The following is a 25,461-nucleotide window of genomic DNA, read 5'->3' as shown; positions in this document are numbered from 1 at the left end:
CTTCTCACAGTGGAACAAAGGACAGAAACACGTGGATTTTTTTTTATCTGAGGCAAGAGTAGAGCTTGATTTTCTCCTCTCTCTCAAAAATGGAAGCTAAAGTGCTGTTTATCTGATGGTGACAGTGTTGGTGGTCGACCAGCGCACCAAAAGAAAATGTCTGGTTCCATTGCCTCACATTAAAACTAAAGTATGTTTTTCTTTCTCTTGTAAAGTTACTATTTTGGAGATACGAGGCTTTGAGATATATAGGTAATATATATATATATAGGTAAGTGTGTTATTATTGAAATATAATAATAATAATAATAATAATAATATTGTTTCAATCTTTCAATCTTTCAAAAATCACATAAACATACAAAACCATAGATTCTAAACTAACACAAGGGCACAGAATCAGAGGAATGCACTCTGTGGTTAGACTTAAATATAGAAGAGTCTTTAGTTCAGGATGTAATGAGCTACCATGCAAAATTGCCCAGTGCATTCATCCAGACACCCTCTTAATTAAGTAGGTGTTAGAAGTTAGTCTTCAACAGATCATACTGGCAGGGCAATTTATCACTACAACGAAGTTATGCCATTAGAAGACTGCCATGATGGAATAAAATGCCATTAGAGCACTGTGATAGAGGAAAAAATCATGTCAGTGTGTGGCAAGTTTCCAACTCTTTAAAGGGTGATTGCACTTTAATTTGAAGCTAATAAAGATGATTAATAAGTTAACACAAATTCTTTTGAGATCAGCTTTGCCCTGCAACTGCAAGAAAGGAGTGATAAATGATATATGACATGATATATTTCATAAATGATATATCTGCAAGTAAGACTCAAAGCACAGGAGACCTGAATGTTTAAGATGTTTTAATTAGTTTTTTTTAACCCCTTAAACTGTGGGCCTATTATTTTTTCACATAAATCATGTGAAGATAGACAGCAGCTGTAAGAACTGCTACAAACCGAGGCGGCATCAAGAAGACATAAATGATAACAGCACGTAAGGAGGATGAGGACATATTCGAGCAGGTGGGTAGTGAGAATTGCTGGCTTTAACTTAGCTAACCTAGCATTATTTGTAGCATACTGACTGTCATAATCAAGTCACATTTGAAATAAAAGCTTTAGCACCAGCTAGCCAACTTGGTTATCTCGGTTTAGCATGTGAATAATAAATTAGAGTAAGAAATGGAGAAGATGAAAATGTGAAGATTTTAGAAAATGTTATATAGAGCAAGACAGAAAGTAGACCATGATTCCATCAGCATGGCCACACCTCACAAGCATCCAGATATTGCGGAGTTATGAGAGTTAGGAATTAAAGAGTTTGCCACACACAGGCCCTTAGAGTCACTGAATTAATTGTACTCTAGCAGGCCTAAAGGATATGAGAGGCACCACAAAAAATGACATTTTCTATTTAGAATGATGTAAGTTTGAACCACCAAGCTGATTTCACATGGGTCTCACTTCGTGCCTGGTTATCAGGTCTGATTACCTCTTAAAGTGCTGCAGACAGACATCAGATAGGCAATCAGAGGAGTGAGATGTTCCTCAGCTTTGAGCCTTTTTCCTCCCTAATCTAATCCACTTGCAGCGCTGCTGGGAGAAAGGACAGGCTGATGAATTGAAGTTGCTGGTTTCTGTTTCATCCCTACTGATAACAAATGCAGGTTCAGTCTGTAGGCTAAATGGAGCTTTGGCTGATATGTGCTGTCAGTTTGCTGACAAATAATTTACCTAATGCCAATAATTCACCAATATTGGTGACCTTACCTGACCTTATGAGCTTAATCGCATTAGACTTCTTAATTCTATCAATATAGTCAGTTAAGGAGGTCAATGTCTATGTTGAACACGTTCTTCAGAGGTCATGGCGCAAACATAAAGATTGATGCTAACAGCATTTTAATTAAGGAATTAGCTCCAGTGGACCTGTCTGACCTGACTGCCCAGAAATTGATCAACAACAATGGTCTGAGAAGAAAACTCACAGTGACAAAGGTGCTTAACAGGGCAGTCTGACCTTTAAGCGAAGTGAACTCAATTGAAATAGATAGCGAAGCTGTTTGTTATGAGGGTGCTGATGTTCAGCAATCTTAAGGTTGTATATGGGAGAGAGTGTGCAAAGCATTAAGCAGCTATATCTGCATGACCCAGGGCAGCTGCAGAAGCTCATATAAAAAAGGCAGAAATTAGATTGCTATGTTCAACATTGCTCTTTTAAAATATGAATGTTGAAGGGGTGGCTGTAATACCAAGTCATATGCACTAAAATTCATATGTGTATATCATTTCCACAAATTAAAAAAAAAAAACATTTGCCAAAATGCTGCCTTCCTTAGTTATTGTTGCTTTGTCCATAAAACTTTCTCTTTAGGCTACATGGTAGAATGAAAAAGCATGAAATGTACTGTAGTACAGTAAAATGTAGAAGCAGCCACATGAAAACTGACAAAATAAGAATGCTGGCCAGTTTAAAGTGAATAGAAAATGTGTTTACATTATTTGAACTAAGGAAACTATTTAGTTATTGACATTAAGTAGTAGAATTTCATATCTAATAATGAGTAGGTTTTTAGTAACTGAAACAGATTTTAGATGAGCTAAAGTTACACTGGGCCTAATCAGAGCAAAGTTAGAATGGCTAATGAATGGCCTGTCTAAATATTTAATATTGATCTGATCTTAACATTTTCTGTAACATTATTTATCATTACATATCATATTAAAATGGTTTTGAGAAAATATAGTAATGCAGATCAGGTTTAAGCTTAGTTTACAGACAGCATTAGAGTCTGCCTCTTAATAGTGTTGAGCTGTAAGTAGAGTTGCTGTCTCAGCCCTGTAAAAATCCTAGACGTTCTATTAGTAGCTTGATTTTTTGGCTAAATACAGTGGATGTGTAGCTGTGCTCACAGATCTGTCTAAAGTAGATAAATGTCAGTACAGCTACAGAACTGAATTTTGCATAAAATTGCTGCCTGTTGTTTTAACATGTCACCAGTAATGTGCATTGCCTAAACAATTTTCCGTATGCTGAAAATAATCTGAACCAATCAAACCTATTTTCAATATACAAATAGTTTTTGGTTAAAAAAGAAGACATTTAAGCTTCATAACAAATGCTAACACATACAATTTTGCATTCGTGGACATTTTGTGTCCAAAATTGGAATTAATTTTTTCCTGGACAGCCAAAACAATACGTGGACAATCTAAGGAAATCCTGGATGGGTGACAACCTAGCTGTTCACCATATAAATTAATCCAGACCTTTTTCAGCTTCAGCAATGAAGTAAAGCCCTACCCTCCAGATTATCAGGATATAATGTGTCAGGTGCTATAATTTCTATAACATATTTCTACAATTTCTTAGTATAATTTAGACCAATTTACTGCCAGCACCGTTCTCACTGCAGGTTTGTTATGAACAGTTTTGTCATAACTTTTCTTTTGCTGGACAGAGGAAGTGGTGTTCAGAGACGACTGTGATTGGCTGAGAGACATGTCAATCATAATTTTGCAAACAGCCAATTGTGTTGACGATGTACACATTTCAGTGGTGTGAGAAGAATAAAACATACTTGTTTTATTCACATCTACGTCTATATCGTACATTATGGACTCTAGGCTAAAAACCAATGGCAAATATAGTGGCCTTCCAAGTGAATGTGCAGTCATACACAGAAAAATGTGATCTAATGAATTTACTTGATTCAGTCCTGTATACATTACATCAACACAGGTTTGAGGCAATGCTTTCATTAATACGCATACAGTATAAGTATTGAATTTCTCAAAAAATGTAGTTTATAGTTCCTGCCATATTCTCATTTAAAACTTCCTCGCCTGCTTTCTGCAGTATCCAGATAGCACACTCTAAGTTGCTCTCTTGCCTTCAGCAGTCGTTGTGTAAACCTGCACTGACAGATTGGAACAGACATTTGTTTTTTCCCAATCAGACACGGTGCCTGTCCTAGAGGGTTATCATGTTCAGCTGCACATTACTGTCTAAGCTGACTGGTTTAGAGCAGGATTCTGGCTATTTCTGATCCAATGAACATCCACCTTGTCTTAGAGCACACCTGCCAGTCATTCATTACCATGTTAGCTTGACTGACCTGGTATTTCCTTCCTTATGCCCTGGGCCATCCACTCACACTAGTATGAAAACACAGCACTACTGATTCACTTGTTGTATTAATAGTGTTTGGTATTTTATTCTATATAAAATAAACAAACCAGGCATTGTTTCTAGATATCTTGTTCAGTATTTCACAAATTCCACAAGACGTTGATATAATAAATAAAATACTGCTGTTATAATTAGGGGTGGAATGATACATTCAGCCCACCATTCGATTTGATTCATGGGTTCACAATTTGATATTCTGAACCAAATTCAAATGAAGAACAATGAATGTATCCATGTTGTTGCACAGCTCACTAATGAACATGCTGGTGCGGGTTGTTTAGCAGTGCTGGTTGTTTGTGGACTTTGGTATCTCTTACCTGTTATGGTCATACACTACCAATCAAAAGTTTGGAATCACTATTTTCCACTTACAAACCAACTTATTCTACAGTGATGCTATGCTCAGAATAATGGACAGAGCCGTAGATAATTCTGTAATAATGGAAAAACCTGTACAACTTTAAAAATGAAGTTATAGTAAAATCAACATCCAGAATTCCTTGCATTTTAACAATATTATTACAGTATAAGTAATCATTTCATACCTTCTTGCTGTTCCTAATGGTGCAGGGGTGCCCAAACATTTTGTCTTGCAGGCCATAAGTTTTACATCAAGCTTTTACATTTTTAATAACATTATGCTATTTTTGTTACTTTAACAATACAAATTAAAAAATACTTGTTTCTGCACTTTGTGCCCTGTTCTAGTATGTATTTTATAATATTTCGATCTACACACTTTTGTTGTGAACATTATTGTTGAATAAAATAACAGCAATTATTGATATTATGAGAGAGATTCCAAACCTTTGAATGGGAGGGTAGACATACTGCATGGGTACCTAAAGTGACTACCAAGGTGTGTGTGTGTGTTTGTATGTGTGTGTTTGTGTGTGTGCGTATGTGACACTTAAAAACCTCTTCCTTGTGTTCTGCTCAGACTCATTGAAATGAGATGGTCACACATAAAGCCTAGTCATCACAATGCACTTTTTGATGTGCAAATCAGCTATGTACTCTGTGAGCAAGCCATTTTCAAATGCAAATTACTCCTGAGTGCTATCAATAAGGCTAGACCACTTTTAATGGTCATCTGTTTTGCACAAGAAGAACTATGTTGTTATGCACATTATGATTTTCCTGGGATTCTACATTATAATTCCTGCTGGAACATATGAGTGATCAACATGTCTTTTGTGATCAAAGTTGTAATCACAGTTCCTCCAACACTTCATAAACTTTCACTGAACTTAGTGCAGGGCTCTTTTTTATTGTTTGCATTGTGATCTTTTATTGTAATTATGCTGTCATAATAAGACTGTAAACATTATATATGTGTCATCTTTACGAATGATTGAATTATGCTATGTATTGAAAAGTATCCAGATATTCCTTCTAATTAGTGAATTCAGCTGTTTTAAGGTGCGCACACGCAGCTTGTATAATCTCCATACTAAGTCCCAACAGAATGGGATGCTCTGGAACAGCCACACGTCAGCCTAAGATCACAATACCCAGTGCCAAGCAACCAGATGTATATATCACCCCCCACCCCACACCCCCCACCCCAGCATTGGGCTGTGGAGCAGTGGAACTGTGTTCTCTGGAGTTATGGAGCACCATCCAATACCTTTGGGATGAGCTGGAGTGGTGTTTGTGATCCAAAACTAATCATCCAATGTCAGTACCTGACCTCACTAATGGTCTTGGGGCTTGGTGCAATCAAATCCTCACAGCAATGTCTAGTGTAAAGTCTTCCCAGCAGAGTAGAGGCTGTTACTGCAGCAAAAGGGGACCACCTCCTTATTAATACCCTTGATTTCAGAAGAAATAATGGATGCAGGTTAACATCTAGTGTTGAATTGGCTTAATCTCCACAACTGCTTTACACTGGTGTGGATTCATGGAGCCTGATAACATAAAGTCTAATCACCCAGAGCCATTTTAGCAAGCAAGTAAATTCTCCCTGACATTATCATAAAAGAAGGCACATTCTAAATGCAAATTAGACACACAACTACTGTTTAAAAGCTTTGCACGTCGAGCCGATTTGTTAATCCACAGAAACATTGCTGAATATATCACTGCGCAATGAGAGACAACAGGGCAATATTAGACTTGTTAGTGTGAGCCAAACTCAGCCAGACCTATATATCCTGTTTGAGCCTGCAGGGATTCATTGGCTTGCAATGAGAACAATGAATTTGCTCATTAGGGCTGCTGGAGGAGCAGAGCGGCCAACACCAGTGTGAAGACCGGTGTAATTCTGAGAGAACTTATTGCCTCATCACTCTAGAAATGAAATTACATGGCTCAAATGGCAGGTTACTGTGACCAGGTGACTTTTAAAGGTGTCAGGTTGTGCCTGAGCCTTACCAGAGGATGACTTACTGTATCTCAATTTATTTGAACAAAGAGAAACAGTCGATGAATGTTATGTCATTGCAGTACCAGAACAAAATACACAGTAAAATCAGTAATAATAAAATATATCATGTGGTCTGCTATTGTTGTTATGCTTCAGTGTCATTTAGCAAACCACAGAGAAATATGCAGTAAAATGTACAGTAATATACAGTAAAAATTCTGCTGTTTGGAAGTCCTTATACAGCTACGTCACCTCAAACTGCTAATGTTTAGGGGCCCATATCATGGAAAACCAAAAGTGTTTGTGGTAGTACGGAAACACTGTTAAAGGTTTTAAAATGTACCACTCACTTCCCTGTCCATACGGTCCATATATGGAAGCTAAACTTCAGAAACAGCCTGTTTTGAATTAGTTGTTTTTGTGATGTCATAAAAACCAGCACATCTGCCAATTGGGCCTACAGCACAGCAGGTTAGGCCCCCTTTCACGTGTGTGTATATATATATATATATATATATATATATATATATATATATATATATATATATATATATATATATATAATTTTTTACTGTACCTTTAGGACTGATTAATGTGTATACGTCTTAAAAGTGTGTTAGTTTTTAAGGTACAGCATGTTTAATTCTAAGGGATAAAGAGAAGATGGAAAATGGTCATGTAATAAAGGAATTATGAATGTGTCAGAGAAAAGAATAATACACAAGAAAAATCGATATGGGCCCTTTAACAGCAAGAAGAGGTCTTCATGCAAACCTGCAAAACAAGCAAACATCTGCACATAAATGATATCAAGCTAATATTCAAGCCTCCGTTAGCTTTCATTCATTCTTTGTCATGTTAGCATTTTGGGTATACTGGCCCTAAAATAAGTGAAATTTTTACTTATCTGTTTATCTACATCATGATGAGTTTATCAGAAGGTTTTTATTTTAAGGTTTTAAGAACCATCATTCTGTAAGAGATCAAACAGTTCGGCTGAAAGATTCAGCTGCACTGCGGCAGAGGCCTCAATGTTAAATTAGTCATCATCTTGTCATACTTACCAAAAGTACTACTACTGAAAGAGCACCACAGAGAAGCATTTCTACTGACTAACTGCAAACTGAGAATGCACCTTGCCATCTCTCAGCTCCAGTATGCTGATGCTGAGGTTGTTTTAGCCTCATGGGTCCATAAGAGTGCTTCTAGAGCTGTATACAGTTGTATGTTACCACTGGAGCTATTAGATATGATGCAGTAAAAACTTCTGAAGGGCCGCACTGGTATGTCTGATCAATATATTTGATAGAAGAAGCAGAAGTCTATACACCAGACGCTGAAGATAGTCATCAAAAGAACAGGAACGATCAAGGCATTCACTATTAATGCTGGTCATCATGACTCCAGTTATCCACAGTAGGTGGCTTATATAACAACCAATGTATTTATCGATTTCTTTCTCCACATTACAAAAACACTGAACCACACTTGCCGACTCGAGCACCCTTTTATCAAATGTAAGCTGCGTAATATTTATAGCATGTTTCTGATTGTGGAGTAATTAAAATTCAATCACTATGTCAGTAAAGGTCTAATAAGCTTTGCTGAATAAGGCTTGGACAATATAGCCTTCCACAAATGAGCAACTGAGTCAGTTTCAACATGTTACTCACTGTAGCATTATTTCATGAGGCTTACTAATGTCAGAATAGGCAGTAACCATGAAGTGACTGGGTAAATGTGGGAACATTAAGCATTAGCATCACTGGGCAATATGGCGATATATCATTGTCTTGATACATTATGTCATAATACAATACAATATGCTTTTCTGAGCATATCATGTATATTGTGAATACTTGTAAAACACTGACAAACTGCATGTCATTATAAAGAGAGCTAAATTAGTCCAGTTGTTCTGGATTTAGTGCAACATAATATGCCAAATATTGAATAAAAATAACTGTATTCACAGTTTTTGATCATATTTTTTAAAAGTTGCACTACTGTTTTTTTTCTGTGTTCCATCCGATCAGACGTCTGAAAAAAAAAATATTGTGACATATCATGTATCGTGAAAATTTCTTAAAGTATTGCAATATTATATTTTTGCAATATCACCTACCTCTAGTCTGCAGTCTCATAGGCAGTTAGCTCTAAAACTGTTTTAAAGCCCCCTCAGTAATTATTTCCCAACAACAGACTGCACTTGATAATCACATGTATCTCTCTTCACGGTAGGCAGAGTAGGGAGAGAGAGAGACAGAGAGAGAGAGAGAGAGAGAGAGAGAGAGAGAGAGAGAGAGAGAGAGGGTGAGAGAATATTAAATATTTATAACACTGCAGTATCAGCAGTTCCATTGCATCTACTGGCAGATCAACACTCTGCATTTAAAAGCTTGCTTCGCCTTGTTTTCCTCACTGCTATCAAGTGATATGATGGTACATTTCTGTATTTATCATGATAGAGAGTGGCAGAATAGAATGAGTTCCTTGTAGAAGAGTGCCTGGGCGGACCGGGTCAGTTATGACCACAAGAGGGAGCCAATGCTCTGTAATGCTCTGTTTTCGCTCAGGTCTGTCTTTTTCAATTAGCTCTAAAGGCTCAGTTCAAGCTTGTTTATTTTCTGACAGATTTCACCCAAATCATCAGTACCAGCCTTAACGGATGCAAATATTTTCAAATAGGGTATAAATGAATTTGTTTTCACCTATATGAAAAACGACATTACAATTACAGAAATTCCTACAAAAGTTTCCTAATAAATTGGTTCAGTTATTGTAGATTACTAAGAGACTACACAAGCGTTAAAGATCACAATAAAACAGTACTACAGAAATATTATATGGGGCGCAAATATTATACATTTTTCTAATATTATACAGAACTATAGAAATTCTGGTTTATTAAAGTATTAATCTTGTAAGTGACGTTGGCAAACAGCAGAAATATGGACAAACGGCACTGAATTACAATAAAATAATCATTTAACGTTTGCTTATTTGTTTATTTATTTATTTTAGAATGTAATTACAGCTTTGGAAGACCAGTCTACTTTTGGCTACACCTCTGAAGCTTTTGGCTGCAGGTAAACTGGATTGATTTAGGTATTTGGGAACATATAAAGAGACACTGGAAGGGAGGTCGCGTTTAAAACTACTTGAACACGACTTGATAAAAACATGTTCCGTGTTTTTCGGTCTGGGAGCCTTTGCACCGACTGACCTCTGCTGACGCAGCTGGGCGGGAACAGGCTCTTGTTTACAAACGTGACACAGATATGTGGGTCAGGCTCCCACACTTAATTTAACTCTAACCTGTCTGACCTCTAGCTACATTTTAAAGTTAATGCTTTGGAAGAAGTAAACGAATAAAATTGTAGTTAAATGTCCGGTTCTGGTGTTTAAGCTGTCTACCTGTGTGTTTTGCGGCGGGTTTGGGGAGTGGCCTATCTTCAGTCATCTATAGCCGCGTTTCGGCGATTTCCGCTCATTATTCTGCATGAAAACATGGGGATGTCAACACTCAGCTAGCATTCAACAGCTGCCGACTTTCTGTAGTCTGGCTATGAATAGTTCATTTTGATCTGAGGTAACATCATGAACTTTATTTCGAGCTTTCCGTGTAAGTTATTTGAGGTCTAATGTAAGACACAGTCGAACCGAACGTCAGCTAAGCGGGCTGCGGTGCTTTCAGGGCGTGTTGCTAAAGGCTAAAGTGCCAGCATAGCAACACTAGCAAACTGTGCTAACTGCCGCATTGCTTTTAGTTGTGGGAAACCGGTTAGTGCCGGTTTGAGTAGCCGGTGGCTAGGAAATGTGTCGTTTCGATTTTTTACAGTAAGGTTTGTGTAACCTTAAGTTTTCCATTTTCATGTCATCACAAAAGAGCAGTGTTGGCGTCTGCAGATGTATTTTAGACCCTCTTTACGGCGGTTTCAGAAGAAGGCTAATGTTAGCTAGGTTAGGTAACTTGTTATGTTTGCTGTGCAAGCTGCGGTGTATGTCAGCGCGGATTACTTCTGTAGTAGCTAACCTACATCTAGTACAAAATTGTGTTCAGACTGAATCTGTGCATTAAATAAGAAATAACCTGGGATGGAATGAACTGCGTCCAATGTTACAACGTCAAACATCCACCAGCCGGTAACTAGTGAAGTCAGATACGCTGCAAGATGTTATTGGAGAAGCGAGGCGCATGTCTCCTTGTTGGTGCTTTTTTTTTGTAGACAACCTACATCTGTACATTTGACCACTGTGTGTTCATCTTTATTTTAGGTCCTCCGTGCTCTCTTTCCCCCTCAGTCGTCCCTCGGTAGCGACCATGGACTGTGCTCAAGTTACACTTACTGTTAGGGGAGCCACATCGCTTGGTAAGTAACATGCTTTATAATATCGAGCATTTGAAGTGGATTTCTACATTTTCTAAAATGTCTGCATAATAAGGCGCAAATGATTTCAGTAGTCATTTTGGATAGCAAATAAAATTGCTGCCTTTGTGTTATGGGTATATTAGACATCGTGACCCCTGGTTTCTTTCCCCACCGCTGTAGAGAATCAGTTTCTCTACAGTGCAGCATTTCACATCAAACTCTGAATGACTTTATTTACAGCTCAATGATTGAACCATGCAGAATTTTTGAAAATTGGTAGGATTCTTCTTTAGGTCTCCTTGCAGGCTAGGGAGACTTTCTGTTGGAAACTAGAAGTACTGGAAGTTGTTTACTAGTCGGTTGTGAAGGAGAAGGAAGTAATGTATTTACTTTCTACAACAGGTATTACCAGTAATACTTGATCTCATTCCACATGTCATCAAGAAGCAAGACCAGTAATTAAACCACCCTTCTTTTTCAGCATCGTTAGAATTATCAGTAGAACAAATAAACCGTTATAAAGTTTCCTATGATTTCAGTAAATACATATTAGGAAAGCTTTTGCACTTAGCCAAAGGTGTTTGTAAGAAAAAAAGAATGTACAGCTTTTCTGAGGCCCTTTAACATAAATGGACTATGTGAACTTTAGTCTGGATTCCAGCTGCACTGAGTTCCACAGGGACGCATAGCCTACTTGTTTACGCAGCTTTACTATGATTTTGAGTCAGCCTTGTTGGTGGCACTCAGCATGAATGTTGGAAGAAGACTAAAAGGAATGGAAAACGTGCAGAGAAGCTGTACTTAAATTTGGGTACTGTGACAAAAGGGTCTCAATTATAAAGCCATTACTGTTAAATCATGTAATTTAAATTTGTAATCTGAAATTTCACTTGCCCTACCAGTGCTTGGAGGCAGTGGACTCATGCCCAGAAGGCACTGACATCTGTCTGCATGTTGTTTAGCGTAAAAACAGGTCCATTAACAGCGTGTAATGAGTCAAAGGGTTGTAGGTTGGCTCAGAGTAAATACATAGTGGTTATGTTTTATCCAAGAACAAATTCCCACAGCTTTCTTACACTGGAACATTTCCACAGATTCAGCAGGTTGCTGTTTTTGATTTCAGGTGAGGTGATAGCAGTAGTTGGCAGCTGTGAGACACTTGGCAGCTGGTGTCCTCAGAAGGCAGTGCCCCTACAACCATCAGAAGATGATGGGTAAGTGTACGCTTATTTTCTTGTTATATGCTATTTCTTGTTAAGCTTAATTAGACGCTTAACAGTTGATTAAATTTGCCTTTACAATGATTTGTCTCATCCAAGCACGATTTGGAAAAAGACCATCACCGTTCCAAGTGGTGTAGAAACCAAGTATCGCTATTTTACAGGATTCTTTCTGGAATCTAAGGTGAGAGCTTATTCTTTCCAAAAGCACAAACAATACTTAATTGTTAACTATTCAAATTGACCACTATTCTTAATTAAACCAATTTCAGACTAGTTTGATATATGAAATTATTATGTTCATTGTTGTTGGTCTTTCATTCAGTGTGTCTTGTATATTCAAATTAAACGTACTGGCAGTTTTAATTTTTTTTTAATTTTCAGAAAATATGTCCATATTTCTGATTTTATATTGTGACATCTAAATGATGTAGTTCTAACAGCAGATTGTTAAAGTTAAAAGCAAGAAGCTATAGCATACTGTTACTTGTGAGAACTGTTAATTGTTTTCCCTTTTTACTATTAAGGTGGCTGATAAGTTTTTCTTGCCTAAATATCCAGCTCTGTTTCTTTGTGGAGCAGGCATTTCACAAAAGACCACACTCTCTCTTTTCTCTGCAAATATAACTTTATATTTTGCTGGTTGACTGTTCCAGGTCATTCTTCTCATGTTGTTTTATTTCTGTACAGCTGACCTTTGTTTGGATCTTTGTAGTTTGGTGTTATTAAATAGGGCTGCATAATTATGAAAAATGATAATTAACAATCATTTTGACAGAGACTGTGACTGTTAGGTGTGGCTGCAGCTACCTTTGTGAGAATGCCTGTGCTGTGTGAACAGATGGACACCTCTGGGTCACAGGCTGCTCAAAGAGCACATGGCAGAGCCCATGAGATTAGTGTGCAGGCTGTAAGCATGCTGAGTGCCAATTTCAGTGTAGTTTTACGACACACCTCTTTACCTTTTGTCTTTGTTATTAGAGCTACTTGGTGTTGATGGTGCAGCAGACATTCTACCACATAAGTCTTTAATTCCAGTCTTTCACATCAGGATTGCAGTATTGATTGATGTGTATGATTAATTGTGCAGCCCTGTTATTGGAAAATGCAGGTTTAGTGCAGTGGATTACAGCCAGCTAGCTTCCAGCTAAGTGGCTTCACCAATCTCTCAGGCACTTTTCCAAAATCACTATGTTCCAATCTGTATTTGGATTTCAATTTGTAAAGAAAATATTAGCATGATTTTGTACAATCTTCCCACTATTGTAGTCAAAGCACTGTGGAAAATCAATGTCAGAATTGTAATCAAAGAGAACTGGTAAGTATAGTAGCTTTTAGATTCTTAGTAAGCAGGAGAGCCAATTTAAAACATCAAAATAATCATGTAGCATTGTGATGCCAGTGTATTTCTTTTGACTAATGAATCCACTTTTCAGATGTCAACCAACCGTGACTGGCTGGCTGAGAGAGTGGTGAATATACCAGCTCAAATTACTTGTTTTGTAGTGTGGACTTTGGTTGAGACCAAAGTGGGCTTTAATTATTTTTTCCCCCATAATCTTAACATCATGTTAAACATTGGAATTACAGAATGCAGGTGGTCCATGTCAAGCGATAGTCAATAAATGGGAGACCCATCAGCTGCCTCGATCATTGAGCCCTTCAGGTATATGAATCCAGAATAGTGCACGATTTGGTTTAGTGTTTCAGTACCCTGTAGGTTCCTTCCCCTCCTCCACCTACTCTTAAATCCTAAGACACACTATTTTCTCCTAACCACATATTGGTCAAATACACTGACCCATTATTATTGGTTCAGCTGATCCCATCACTTTTTTCTTTTCCCAGGCAAAAAGCAAGTTTAGTTGAAAGGGCATTTCAGTGGCACTAAGGTATCAGTACATAGAAACAATATCATCCTCTTTGCTGTTGTCCCCCATAGTCAAACACAAAGCAGTCATGGCTGTGGAATTGCTGGGTTGTTTGCCAGCGCTTATGAGCTTACTTTTTGCCGTATGCCTTTTTGCCACTTTTACTTAAGTCAGCTATCCCATGTAATTCTAAAAATATTTATGTAACCAGTAATTGTAAAAATATTTACATTACCAGTTTACTGACTCTTTAGAATCAGATTTTTGAAATTGACTAGCAAAGAAGTCATTGATCACCATATTTCCCCTTCTTGTATGGACTAGGCAGATTTAATTTCTTTATTATGGATTTTTGCTGTGTGATTTGTTGGTTAAAATGTTTTGCTAAACGTAGGCTCATGCTGTTCTTGTATGAAGCTACTAGCTTTGATCGTGCTGTGAGATGTTTACCAATGCTAATTACCCACACCATGTAATTCTCTTTGTCCCCTTATTAACACTACCTGGGGCTTTGGAAAATGTAGAAAAAGACTTAAGGAGGTAATATAGTTGTAACTGCTATACCATGTGCATTTAGAACATAATATGCCTGTTTAGAGTTTATGTGCTGCTTGTGTGGTATTGTCATCTACAAATCTTAGGAGGCATAACCAGTGCAGAGCATTTAGTAAAAATGTTAAATGTTAAATAAGGACTATGGGTTACTTTATTTTCCTTTGAAGTGGAAAAATGTAATAGTCACAAAAAATATTAAAACTGAAAAGTGTTAAATACATGGTATTGCTCTGTCCTGGTGACCCTTCTTTTGTAGATGTGCTGTGTAAGCAGGTGAAAAACAATAGTAACACTAGTTTTGTCTTGCAGAGTCAGACCTAGAGATTGACGACGGACAATTTGGATCTCATAGTAAGTTGCTATATGTGTCACCATGTTCACCACATCCACCATATTCAACAAGTTTAATGTTTAAACTGATTCAGTCTATTATTTGTAGTGAAGTGTCTGAATATATTTGTTACCTTGCAGATGGAATTAAATGTGTAGATTCTGGCTGGTTGACTTTCCAGACAGAAATTCGCCTCCGACTCCATTACTCTGTGAAACCTCCAGTATCCATTACTAAGATGAAATTCAAGAAATCTCGCTTCAGGTAATGCTGTTTTCCAGAGTGAGCGTGTTGGATATGTTTACTTAAAGTTATTAAGTGACAGCAGAACATTGTTTGTAGAGCTTTGTTTGAAAAGCATGTTTTTGTAAGGCTGTTAATGTATATTATAGGCTGAAGCTGATGCTGGAGGGTATTGAAGAGGAAGATGATGAGGAGAGCCATTCATCCTGGCACAAGATGACCACCACACTGGAGATCAGTATGATCAGCGATGGTGGCTATAAGTCCCGTCATTCCCAGCCAGAGTGTGGCTATGCCCTGGAACCAACACAATGGATAGAGTACAGTATTCACACCATGGACCCTGACAACCTGGAGCTTATTTTTGAGTTCTTTGAGGTATGTGTCTTGTCTACTAAGCAGCTTCTAGTGTCACTATCAGAATCAGTTAGAACTCAGTAAAACAGTTTGTCAAATGGTGCAAGGAAAAGGAAAGAGTAACCAGGACGATAGCAGGAGGGCAAGACTTTTTCCACTGTAAATCTTACTGAAAATCTTGAGAATTGAAAATCTCGTTAGCTTTTTCTGTGTTCAGTGAGGCTAGTAAAGTCACCGAGGGTAAGATGTACCGGTGTTGGTGCCAATGTTATGTGACTGACAGTTTTATTATGTTTGTCTTCTAGGAGGACCTGAGTGAGAAGGTTGTTCAGGGTGATGTTCATCCGGGTCATGTTGGCACCGCCTGCCTCTTATCTTCCTCCTTCGTGGAAAGTGGCAAGGACAATGGAATTGTTACCCTCCCTATCATGAGCAGAAATTCCAGGCAAACCATTGGCAAAGTTAGAGGTATTCTTAAAAACATTGTGGTATCCCTCAAATCCAGTTCCACAGTACTGCACAATGTAGCTTTCTTTTTTCAGAACAGTAGAAGCAACATGCAGCTTAACAATTAGCTAAAGAATCAGATGATTTTTGACAAAATCATGCTGTTCTGTGACCTGCTGGGAATGATCTTGAAGGATCTTGTCCTGTATCCTGACCTCACTCACATTTGTTTGCCCAGCATATGGCTGTAATGTGTGTTGACAGTTCTGTTTGTGACATTTGCTATGGATTTGTCCTTTAGTTGCATTTGTGTATTTTAACATTACGATCTTATTATGTAAACATATAAAGGCAATGAAGTAGAGAATACTGCAAGGAGACCAGCAGACCAGATTCACTGTATCTTAATATCTTTTACAATCATCATTAGGTTCTGTTCAGCCAACATCATTTTGTTAAATATCATGTTGTATCGTTTTCAGTTGACTACCTGGTTATCCGACCCATCCAGGGCTTTCAGTGTGACATGCACCAATCCTTCAGTAAGCACTGGCGGAAGAGGAGTGCTCTGGATGTGGGCCACAGAGGAGCAGGGAGCACACATGCTGCCAAGTGAGTCTGAACCCCATGCTCTCAGCTTGAAACTTTATCTGTTATCTGTCTTATTGAAGTCATCATATCTGACCTATGCTCTACTTTAGTCCAGATGATTAGTGTATGTCAAAATGCTTAAAATTGAACATTTAATCCAGTCTTTTCGTTACAGTAGTATAGAATGGAGACATTAAGAAATCCTATATATTCATAAAAGTGTGTAATGGCTTCATTAAAAGTTTTCTTATTTTAAAAATAGAACATAGCAGTGTGACCATACTTAAAATCGAATATCAAAGACTATTTCCCTACACTGATTTGCATGTTTTCTCTTGCATCCACGCCTAGTAATAGCAATGGAAATCCAGCAGTACATCTATTTATACTTTGTTTATGTTGATGGTTGAGCAACATGTGTAACTTGATTGGGGACTTGTACTTTCCACTGGAGTAAGGTCAGAGCTTAGTTTTACTTTCAAAGACATTACAGGTACATAGTCAAATTCAGCGGTTGTGTGGGGTTTTGAACTAGAAGCAAATTTGTTTTTTTGATGGGAATATTAAGTGCCACTGTGAACTCTTTGAATTCTCAACTAAAGACTGCACTTGGTTGAAAGTTCAGGGGGAGGTCAGATACTGGACGATTATGCTGAAACACGGTACTGAAAGAGCTTTCCTGCCCTTGTTATACAGGAAGTGAAAAAAAGAAGAAGTGCATAGATTTTACTTGCATGTCTTGACCTAACTTTTCCTGTGTTTATTATTTCAGACATCACAAGATCAGGGAAAACACAATTGCCTCATTTTTAAGTGCCGCTAGTCATGTAAGGGCAATTTATCAAAGTTGCTTAACTAATGTATACATTAGGTTGATCGATAGTTATTTATAACTAATTTATACAATACCTTATTCCTGATCACAGGGAGCTGCATACGTGGAGTTTGATGTTCATCTGTCCAAGGACTTTGTTCCAATCGTGTACCATGATCTGACATGCTGTATTTCTACTAAGAAGGTGACTAATTTGACATAGCTGAAATCTTAACACTCCCTATCTAATCACTTCATTTTATTTCCACTAAGTCAATGGCTCCTACCTTGTCCTTCAGCCTGAAGTTTATCAGTTGGTCAAGTTTGTTTTGTACTGTGTGACAAACAAAAGCAAAAGCCAGTGTTTGTATCACTTCAAATCTGTGTGGTAAACAGTGATAAAATGACTGACTGTGTCCTCAGCCCTATGATTCCTGGTACTTATCTTCCATAGAAAAATGACAAGCACTCTATGGTGTTGTTTGAAGTTCCTGTGAAGGATCTGACCTTTGACCAGCTTCAGCTTCTTAAGGTAAACATTGCATTCTGACTTAGGGATTTGTTTTTTCTCATTGTTATTATGCTAATAAACACATTGTATTGGCCACAAGTCTTAGTGATTAATTTTGTGCATCTGACATAGATGACATTGCCTAAAAACTTTTTCTGTCTCTTTCATAGCTAGCCCACACTACAGCAATGAAAGTGCATGATCACAAAGGTATGTCTCATCCACCACTCTCACAACTATAGAGCCCTTGTTCTTGCCAGTTGTATGAGAGACATGTCCAGATTTGACCTGGTTTGTGCATTCTTTTCTTAGATCTAATGGATGAGGAGGAGTATATCGATGAACATCAGCCTTTCCCATCACTTTCTCAGGTACTCACTAACAGGCTAAACAACCCCCCCAAACAACCATCCATTCATGTTATCAGGGTTACCACAAGGACTTTGCAGTCACAAGGCATGTAGCTATGTCTGTGTTGTCATGCAGTGGGAATAGTATTACTTCTGCTCTGTTGAGGTCTTAAAAATGTATTGAATTTGTTTTTTTATAATTGTGCTGGAGGATGACTTTTACAGCATATTTGTGCTTTAACAGCTGTAAATAATGTTTTACTCTAGATATTTCAGGCCGTTCCAGAACATGTGGGATTTAATATTGAACTTAAGTGGATATGTCAGATGAAGGTTGGTGTTGTCATTATATACAGTGTGTATGCATTTTAACACAATGATTTTAAGATGCAGCTTCTTCATCATTGTCTTCGTTTGGTGCTAGGATGGCTCCTGGGATGCAAACTTGTCCACTTACTTTAACATGAACCAGTTCCTTGATATCATCCTCACATGTGTACTCCAGAATGCTGGAAAGAGAAGGATAATCTTCTCTTGTTTTGACCCAGATGTTTGTGCAATGTAAGTTCACCATTACAATGAATAAAAACTCCTTTGAGATTCCAATAATCTAGATTCTTTGTTTCTGGAGATTCCTAAGTTTCCGAAATGTGTTTCTTAGAGTCCACATAATCAAAGAAAGCAAACAACTCGGACATGGTCAAACAGGCCACAAATGAAAAACTCTGGAATCAACATATCTCAATTTACCAAACAGTAAACAGACTTTATCAGTGTTGCTTAAATTCACAATCATACTCTGTTCATTATTAATCTCCATCTAAGAAAATGAAGTTTTGAATGTTGTATGTTTAAACAAAATATGGAAAAAACAGTTTGTGTGCTCTGCCTCAGGGTGCGACGGAAACAGAACAAATACCCTGTCCTGTTCCTGACTCAGGGCGTGTCGGACATCTACCCTCAGCTGATGGACATCCGCTGTCAGACCACTCAGATCGCTATGAGCTTTGCTCAAAGTGAAGACATTCTGGTGAGTGGTGATTGAGTGCGGTCCTTTGCACATGGCTCTGTCATTCACTTGTGACCCTGTCATATAGGGTAAAGGATAATATTATCAATGCTGCACTTAAGGACATGCCAAGTGTGCATTTTCTGCTCTGGGTATTGCGACACTTGTAATGAACTTAAGAATCTCACAGGGGTTGTTAACTAATGCTTGTTCTCTCATTTTGTTTATTGACTTGGTGTGCGTAAGTTGTATCAATCCCTTGTACGCGCGTTATGGTTTGTATCTAATATCTGTAAGCATACAGATGCAGATGGTAACTAAGGATAAAAGTATGTGGCAGTGTGTTCTTTCATTTATAAAAAGAACTTAACCTTTTTCCTGCTCACAGGGTATCAGTGCTCACACTGAAGACCTCCTGCGCAATATGGACTGCATCAAGGTGGCCCAGTCTAAAGGCTTGGTAGTCTTCTGCTGGGGAGATGACAATAATGACCATGAGAACCGGAGGAAGCTCAGGGAGCAAGGCATTGATGGCCTCATTTATGACAGGTAGTCATGAACCACATGGTTTAAGAATTATCCTAACAGTGAAACTGGTGTTATTTTTTAGCTTTTAATGTTCTCTGGCTTTGGAGAGATCTTCACACTGAAAAGAAGAGTAAGAGCTTATGATAAATTATTGAGTGATCATAGCCTCAATATTAGGTAAGCATTACTTTTGTGTTCTAGTAGTTTTTTGGCAGCCAATGACTGATCATGAACTGCAGCTGGCTGTAGAAAGTGAGTGGATTTTCATGCCCTTCACAGCCTTTTCATGTCAGCCAGGGTAAAGGTTAATGTAATCAATGCTCTTCTGCTCTTATGCAATCAGGGCCGTTGCTGTGTGTGCATTTTCTCTTCTCCCTTCTACTGGTTTTCACACCCTCTCAAAACCCCCATTATGCAACAATGCCATGTGCATTACATAAAATTCTTTTTGGTGTTATTGTATTAGTAGGTTATGTGCAACTATTTGTAGGACTGGCAAACGCTTTCATAATAATTTTCTTTTTGCAATAGCTTGTTTAATCAGGCATTTTGCTCACTAGTGTGTATTTTGTTCTGTGTAACAGTATGCAGATTGCAGTGGCTGTATGGTTTATATGATGAATGTCAGGGGAAAAGTTCTGATAACAAAAGGTTACACTTTTTCCCTTAATTTTTGCCACATATTCAGTTCCCTCCCAAGTTTTTAGAACAATGCAATGTCTTATGAGAAACGCATTTCAAATTATAGTAAATAAGGCAATGGACTTTCCTATGCTGTTTCTACAAATTGTGCTCATTCTCTCTTTACCATCTCTTTCTCAACTCTTTAAGCCTCTGTGGTTATAACTCTACCTCTTTCTTTCAGAATTTCTGAACACTTGGTGCCAAATATCAATGGCTCAACTACCTCTGATGCCAGTCTGCCGGGTTTCTGGTTGTGTTTGGTTTAGTTTCTGGCCTTTCTGGTTGCTGCCTGAAAGAACTCTCTCACTGACTAGCACTATTACAGCAATGTAGCATTGCATAGCAATGATGTCGAAGGCAGTCGAAATGAAATAAATGATAATTTAATCAATTAGAGGAGTAGAATGAGGGCTTGCTGATGACTGTGTACAATTACATCCACGATCAATTTTCAAGGGATTTCTTTAGATATTCCACTGCCTATTGCATCATTCTGAGAACTACCCCAACCCACAGTATTTAAGTTACCTCATGCTTGTTCCCTTTACCACAGCATTACACAGCTTTCAGCACAACAGAGTTAGTTTTCAGTCACAAAGTGTTCTTTTCAGTACTGGCCTAGTGACAAGTGCATGGTTTAATTCATCTCTACATTTTCCTTAGTTTGGGAATGAATGGTTGCTTTGCTTTTAATCCAGCATGGTATAGAAATTTGGTTCATAAAGCTATAGCTGTCTGTGGAATGAACTTGTAGCTGAATGCTGTCTTTATTACGTTTTTACGCTGTGGTTAACCTTGCTATTGAAACCGATAGTTCCACCCTTTTATCTGTTACATTCTAATGCTTTGTTTGCCTGCTCTCCAAACTACTGCTATGGCAGACTGTTATAAACATGCATCACATTTATATGCACCAGTCATAGCTTACATTTTTAGTAATAATAGGAAGGTAAAACACATTTGCACTGCTGACCATAATGCTGTGAATTAAGCTTGTTTGCATTCTTTAAGACATCGATCTCAATATATATTAATGTCAGAAAAAGTATTGTAATGATTACAAAGGAAATGCATGAAAATATTGGACAGCTCATATAGCTCTTGTGAATGTGTGCAGTGTGATAGTTTTTCTTTTCTCCCTTATCAGCACAGGATTTTTACCGTAGATTTACAGTACATGCATTACGTTCTTCTACCTAATTCTTGCTGTTGTTGTTTTTTTTTTGTGGCATAATTGTGAGTATACAGTCTATGCAAAAGTTTGAACGCTTCTGGTCAAGTTACATGTTTTGTTGAGTTTCTAAGTGAAAATACACTTCTGCACATTTCAATGTATAATTACTGTTTTAAAACAAATTAAAACAAATGTGGTCTGTGCAAGATTATGGCACAGTTGTGTTTTATGTTTTCATTATTTTCAAATATGTTTGATAAATTCAGCAAATAAATAAATTGTGCACTAAAATTAGGGATGTGTGGGCTAATTTTCACTTAGAAATGAAAGAAATGTCACTTGACCAGGGTATTCAAACTTTTGCATATGTCTGTAAATCAAAAAGGAGAATGACATGTAATGACAGTATTGCAGCTCATTTAACCTTTTTGATATAGCCATTTTTAGTTTTTATCTGAAATCCTTTTGTGATTGCTTTCCAAACTAGCTTGCTTGTAAAACAGTTCCATCACTTGTTGATTTCCCAAAGAGTAAAGAGTCTTTTATTTCCTGTCTCTGAATAGCTGAGATCTAAAATCACTTTTTTTTTCCCTCTGTCTTTGCCCAGAATCTGTGATGATCAGATTGAGCAGCCCAACATCTTCAAAGTAGAAGACAAGGTGTCTCTGAAGGAGGTGATTCCTGAGGAGACACTAAAGAGTTGTGCCTGCTCCACCTACAGTATCCCCTGCTCCTCAGTGCCCTGCTCGGGTAAGGCTCGGGCAGGCAACGGCGAGTCAGACTCAGGCCTCAGCTCATCCTGAGCCCAAAGCCTTCAGGCAACGTTTCCACAACATTTCTCTAATTTTTCCATAAAGCAGTATAAATCACGCACAGACACTCCTCATCTCCGGTTTTGACCTAGGCAACATTTTTGCCAAAACAAACTTGATTTAATGGTGTACGCTAAAGTGTATGACTAGGTCAAGAAAGATGGTAAATATAATTACAAAATACTAAATATATCTAAGCTTTTGAATGGACATTTGTTGCTGCATTTATGGTATGTAATAACATCTTGTGATTTTTGCTTTAGTATAACACCACTATTTAATTTTCTCATTCCTCTCTTTACTGTAAGTATTTAACATTGTATTCTAGATGTAGTTTTAAGATTTCATGAATCACACATGGGTATGTCAAATACCCTGTCTGAATGCAAATGACCAATGCATTTCATGTAAATATACATTCGTATGCAAAAGTTTGGGGGCCCCTGGTCAAATTACATGATTTGTTGATTTCTGCACATTTTAATGCACAGTTTATGCCTATTTGCTGAATTTAACATGCTGGGAAAAATAGAAACATAAAATGTGGCATGTGCAAATGTGGCATTTTATGCTTTATGTTTTTAAAAGAAGTTAAACTCAACAAATAATTATTAAGTTTTGCACTAAAATTTGCAGGAATGTCTTGTTTTAGTTTGCTCTCTGTACAGTGTTAAATTGTTCTCACTTAGAAATTCAACAAAGCTTGTAATTTGCATATGAAAAAAGATCTCCATCTTTTTAGCTTTGCAAAATGTCAAATAATAAACTGCAGCAGAGGGCAATGTGCTTAGTATAATGCAAACAAATTTTCTGTTCAATTTTGGCTCCCTGCCCCTCTTGCAGTACCCCAGACAACTGATATGTACTATTTAACTTAAATTACATATGATCATTGTGTGATCATTGAAATTGCAAAATTGTTGGCCTGTAAAATGCAGGATTTTGTTTAACATATTCATGCACAAAACTTGTCTGACTAAATAGATCTTAAAATATAGTGCAGTAAGAAGGAGGAAATTTAAGAGTCACACAAAACAAAGTTCAACAAAACATATAACTGCAGTACTGTTTTGCTTTATAGAAAATAATGTGCAGTTGCCTCTGAACACTGTTTCTGTAAAACTCACTGTGCTCTAAATGTTAGCTTGGCTGTGTTTCTGTGTTGAGGTGTTAAGTGAGGAGGCCTTAATTTATCTCCCATTTTGCAGAGCAATGGGGCCATGCATGTGTGTTACATATGCTGCATAAAACTTAATGACTACAAGTGATGTACTCACTGTTCACTGTAGGTAATTCTCATCATTGTTACCACCACTGAAAACACAAGACTTGGAAGTTAAAATAAAAACATTATTTAAGCAAAGTTACATGTGTTCTTTTGTCCAATATAAGATTCTGTGTGCAAAATAGTTTTTGGGATTATCAAAGGAAGTCCTTTTCAGAGCATGCTTTCTACCGATTAAATATTACAGTACCTGTTCGTGTATCCATTTATCAGACCGGTAGTCTGTAATCACACGTGGCTGCTCACATTCATGCACTCGTGCACTCATGTTCACGTCTGTCTAATGCCAATGTTCACAATTAATGTTCAATCAGCATTCTCCCTCAGGTTATCTGCCTGTGATTTAATCAGTGCTTATGTAGGTGTCTGCTCCAAATGCAGTGGAGTATCCACCCAAAAGTTGTTTGTATCTACTCATGCACGCACTTTACACACCCATAATTGTGTTGCTGGGTGCAAGTCATGGTGGAACAAAACAGTTTCTCTCGTCTGCTTACATTGTTCTGTCAGCAGTGCTTTGAGGAAATGCTCACATGACAAACTGCTTTCATGTCTGTTTGGTCTGCAGTAAGCAGCTCTATTGTTCTCATTCTCACTTTGGTTGTTCTTTCAGCTTCCATGCCTAAAAACTAAGCTCTGTTTGTTATGTGAAGCATGTTTTTGTTTTATTTTACATGACTGCAAGATTTCTTTTAGATGGCTTGTGCATTTTTTGTATTATTATTATTGTTATCATCATTATTATTATTATTAACTGCAAAAAACATACATAGACAGAAAAAACGGGGTTCAAGTAAAGACAGAAGACGGGCATCACGTTATAGAGGTGTATAAAGTTCCGTTTGAATTTTCGTAACTATATTGGTTGGCTTTAATTATCAATACACCCAACAACGGCTTTTGATTTGAATATTTATGTTCAGGGATTAATTGATTGAGGGGATATCTTAAAAAAAAAAATGAAGACAAAAAGCATCCCCCTGGTAAATAAGATCCCCCAATCCCCTTTGCATTAAAGCCATTATATCACCCAGGATTTCTACTATTATCTACAATTATCTCATTTTAATTCCATCCATATTTGAGATTTACATGAAATTAACACAGCTGAAAGTCATTGCAAGATTGTCATAAGCTGTTTATATTCATAACTGGCTGCATCTGATAATCCAATATAGGTACTAACACAATAGTATTTTAAAAAATCGGATTATTTTTAGGCAGTCTCACCACAGTATAATATGATAACGGCTTCTGAAAAGGCTTTTTGTTTTGTACTTAGAAAAAGGTAAAAAAGTATACAACTACCTGACCATTCACCTTGCTAATATTATAAAATGAATAATATTACTCTGCTTTGTCAAGGGCGTAGTCAGTAAAGCAAAACAATACATATCCAAAGCTGAAGGGGAATATTCTGGATATGGCTTATTGTGCACTGTTGTAGCATTGCGAGGCTCCACTGACAGACACCCGACTGTGAGAGGCTCTCCGTAAGGCATATATTGCCATCTGCCGTGCAATAGTGCAAGTACACTTTATTTATTTATTTATTTATTAATTATGGCGTTACTGCAGTGCTGTGTGTTGCATGCAGCTATAGTTAGCAATGCGCAGAAGTGATGGGGAAAAAAACATCTCACTTTATAACTCGAAGTGTGGGCTCCAAAAGCCAAACAGAATGAGTCTGCAAAAAACTCAATACATATAATTCTGACATATAGTCTAAACATACAGCCT

At 37.5% G+C, this 25,461-nt stretch overlaps 1 protein-coding gene across 8 annotated transcripts; it reads left to right on the top strand.

Moving 5' to 3' along the window:
- The first annotated feature begins 9,863 nt into the window (after window positions 1-9,863).
- gpcpd1 (glycerophosphocholine phosphodiesterase 1) lies at window positions 9,864-23,799 on the top strand. 8 transcript variants are annotated; one of them, XM_036581763.1, is made up of 21 exons: window positions 10,500-10,712; window positions 10,845-10,939; window positions 12,063-12,153; window positions 12,259-12,343; window positions 13,750-13,825; window positions 14,895-14,936; window positions 15,057-15,180; window positions 15,309-15,537; window positions 15,822-15,984; window positions 16,446-16,575; window positions 17,327-17,381; window positions 17,481-17,573; window positions 17,823-17,900; window positions 18,050-18,089; window positions 18,192-18,250; window positions 18,497-18,562; window positions 18,654-18,790; window positions 19,124-19,259; window positions 19,627-19,787; window positions 20,632-20,700; window positions 22,232-22,362. In XM_036581763.1, coding segments are annotated over exons 1-21 (1,959 nt in total). In that variant the 5' UTR covers window positions 10,500-10,683; the 3' UTR covers window positions 22,233-22,362. The 8 variants fall into 8 exon arrangements, with proteins under 8 accessions (XP_036437653.1, XP_036437655.1, XP_036437656.1 ...); XM_036581760.1 differs by lacking the exons at window positions 10,500-10,712; window positions 20,632-20,700 and adding an exon at window positions 9,864-10,158 and having other exon boundaries at window positions 22,232-23,799; XM_036581762.1 differs by lacking the exons at window positions 10,500-10,712; window positions 20,632-20,700 and adding an exon at window positions 10,284-10,411 and having other exon boundaries at window positions 22,232-23,799.
- Window positions 23,800-25,461: the final 1,662 nt, after the last annotated feature.

Source organism: Colossoma macropomum, unplaced genomic scaffold (assembly GCF_904425465.1).
Source record: "Colossoma macropomum unplaced genomic scaffold, Colossoma_macropomum, whole genome shotgun sequence".
Lineage (NCBI taxonomy): Eukaryota > Metazoa > Chordata > Actinopteri > Characiformes > Serrasalmidae > Colossoma > Colossoma macropomum.
This window is presented reverse-complemented; position numbering and strand designations above follow the sequence as displayed.